Source organism: Penaeus japonicus, unplaced genomic scaffold (assembly GCF_977035675.1).
Source record: "Penaeus japonicus unplaced genomic scaffold, GWHDUDI00000001_assembly GWHDUDI00000001, whole genome shotgun sequence".
NCBI classification, from domain to species: domain Eukaryota; kingdom Metazoa; phylum Arthropoda; class Malacostraca; order Decapoda; family Penaeidae; genus Penaeus; species Penaeus japonicus.
Genome location: NW_028234403.1, coordinates 38,582,434 through 38,584,933, shown reverse-complemented (window position 1 = coordinate 38,584,933; position 2,500 = coordinate 38,582,434). Strand labels below are relative to the sequence as shown.

At 36.6% G+C, this 2,500-nt stretch overlaps 1 protein-coding gene across 1 annotated transcript in view; it reads right to left on the bottom strand.

The window, feature by feature from the left end:
* Positions 1-2,500, bottom strand: part of Pgant7 (N-acetylgalactosaminyltransferase 7) — a 25,910-nt gene that overhangs the window by 9,114 nt on the left and 14,296 nt on the right. The window contains exon 8 of the mRNA XM_086545489.1: positions 917-1,027. Coding sequence (XP_086401615.1) covers positions 917-1,027 — 111 coding nt within the window. The remainder of the gene's footprint in view (positions 1-916; positions 1,028-2,500) is intronic.

Below are 2,500 nucleotides of genomic sequence, written 5' to 3'. Positions count from 1 at the left end.
TACTCAGTATCTAAAATGTGCTCATGTGCCAATAGGGATGCCTTTTACTGTGGTACTCACAGTCACAAGGACAAGCTTCCTTCCTCTTCCATACCTCTTAATGTTACCTTCATTGTAAATGGTTATATGTTCCATATTCGTTCATGATAGCACAAAAACACACACAAAAAAGTTGCTTTTTGTCCTCCCATAAATAAACAATACTTCAATGAGCATTAACCCTCTCTGGACGGGTGGTACACCACGGGTACCGTGCATTCGAGGCCCGTTCGCTGGGTGCCGTCATACGGCGTCGTTTATTTAATTGATTTAGGCCTATGCATTCGAGAGCCCCAGCATTGTAACATGCAAGGCTGGAATGCCCCCGGCATGAATGGGTTAAGACAATAATGAGCTGCTATGGATCATATACTACAATTTTAGTCAACTACAGCATTTGATAGAGCCGGTCATATGGCACATATGTCTCTAAACACAACAAAACACACAAAAAATAAAACACAAAAATGGCTCACTTTATAATGAGTGACTGAAAGAGCGTGGGAAGATTCAAAGTATGTTGCTTCAAGCTGCCTCGCTCTGAAATAAAACCCATCCTGGAGACTGGGCAAGTGAATCTATCCCCCATCCGCAATGGGTTAACAGAAGATAATGGTGAAAACCTGAGGAAACCTTTAATCAAGCCAATGAAACCTGATTGGTTAAATGTGGAAATCTTATAATATTATGAACAACACAAGTTGGACAAGAAAAGCACTAAGCAACCCTTAAAACCTCCAAAACCAACTAAAAATTACCAAAGAATCCTTCACCTTCAAAATAAGCACAAGGCAAAAGTCTCTGCAGTCCAACTGGGTCTTTATTCCACCACTATTTCATGCAGCCTTAAATCTAACTGATTAATCATGCCAAATACCTGACTAGTATCTGCACTCAGTGAGTCACCCATACATGGGTAGGTCTCAACCACTGACGGAGCATCCTGGCCAACAATGTCCCAACAGAAGTCACCAACTGCACTGCGCAGCTACCGGTCATTTTGAAAAGTCTGTGAGTCTTGGAGCTGTCATGTCTCTTAGGTTGAGTCTATATGAGGCAGATGTACCATCCAAGCTTTTCAAAAGGTTTTTGTTTCATTTTTTTACTACAACACTGACACTTGCCACTTATTATAATTAAACAGATAAAAACATTACTATTAAAATTTCTAAACATTTCAAATCCATAACAATGGAAGGGAAGATAATATATCATTCATGAACTCAAAATGCATATGCAGTATAAATATAAAATATGAAATTATATAGTAAAATATCATAAATATGACATTGGTGTTTTACTGGGACAAAAGTGAAATAGACTCCTAAAATGTTTTATGACATGTGGCAGTCTGATGGATAGCTTAGACAATGTATGAATAGGTTAACTATGAATGTTGTGTAAAATTTTCTTTAATATCAATTAGCAACAAACCTATTGCTTGCTTGCTAAAAGAAAATAATGCAGAATAACATCTACCACTTCCTCATTACTGAAAGCTGTAACAAAACCATCCATATAACTACTACTAACAAAACTATGTTAAGACATATAATGCATATTTTAAGATATACTGACTCTATAAGTTATGAGGATTGTTTAGCTTCTGGGGGCTGATGTACAGTTGTTTTTTTAGCTCACATCCTTTTATTTTTGCTTATAGCAGACCTCTGATCTCAATTTTGAAATTTGAAAAAATTCAATGCAAAGTCATTGACAAAAATGTGTGAAAATTACATCTTTTATCAACTGTTCATTAAGCCCTTGGTTATATTGCTCTTAGGAATTTTAGAGAAAGTGTTCTAATTCTATTCGTGAAGAGAAGAAGAAAAAACACACATACGTCGCCTTAATCAATCCAGGATAATTACATTAATCCACTTGTTTTCTATTATCCCATTCACAATGGGACATTTTTTTGCCTACTCCCGCTTATGCCGGGAAGATAACAAGTGCGCAACGCTTTGTGCTAGGGTGTTTATTCGCTGCATGGGGTCACGCTGATCCTCTCAGAGCGTTTTTCACCTACCTTATAAGTCTTATGGTTTTCATGAATGAGTCTACAATGTAAAGGTACGTAAAAATATTGCATTGTTCAGAGGAGTTATTTTAGTCAAAAAACATGTTACAGTAATGCCTTTTTAGTTTTATTTTATTGAACTTTGCCTATATTCTTCACTTCTAGGTGAAAATACCAAAGGAAAGTGGAAGCAACCTCTTAGTGGGGAATCAAAAAATATGTTTTATACTTTTCTTTTTTTTTACCAAAATGAAAAGAACCATATGAATAATCATACAAATACATATGAGTATGTACATGTAACTCGTGACGTGACGTGACGTGACGTGACGTGACGTGACGTGACGTGACGTGACGTGACGTGACGTGACGTGACGTGATGTGACGTGATATCACGGGCAACCAACAAATTAGAAATAGTATTGCATTAGTAATTTTTTA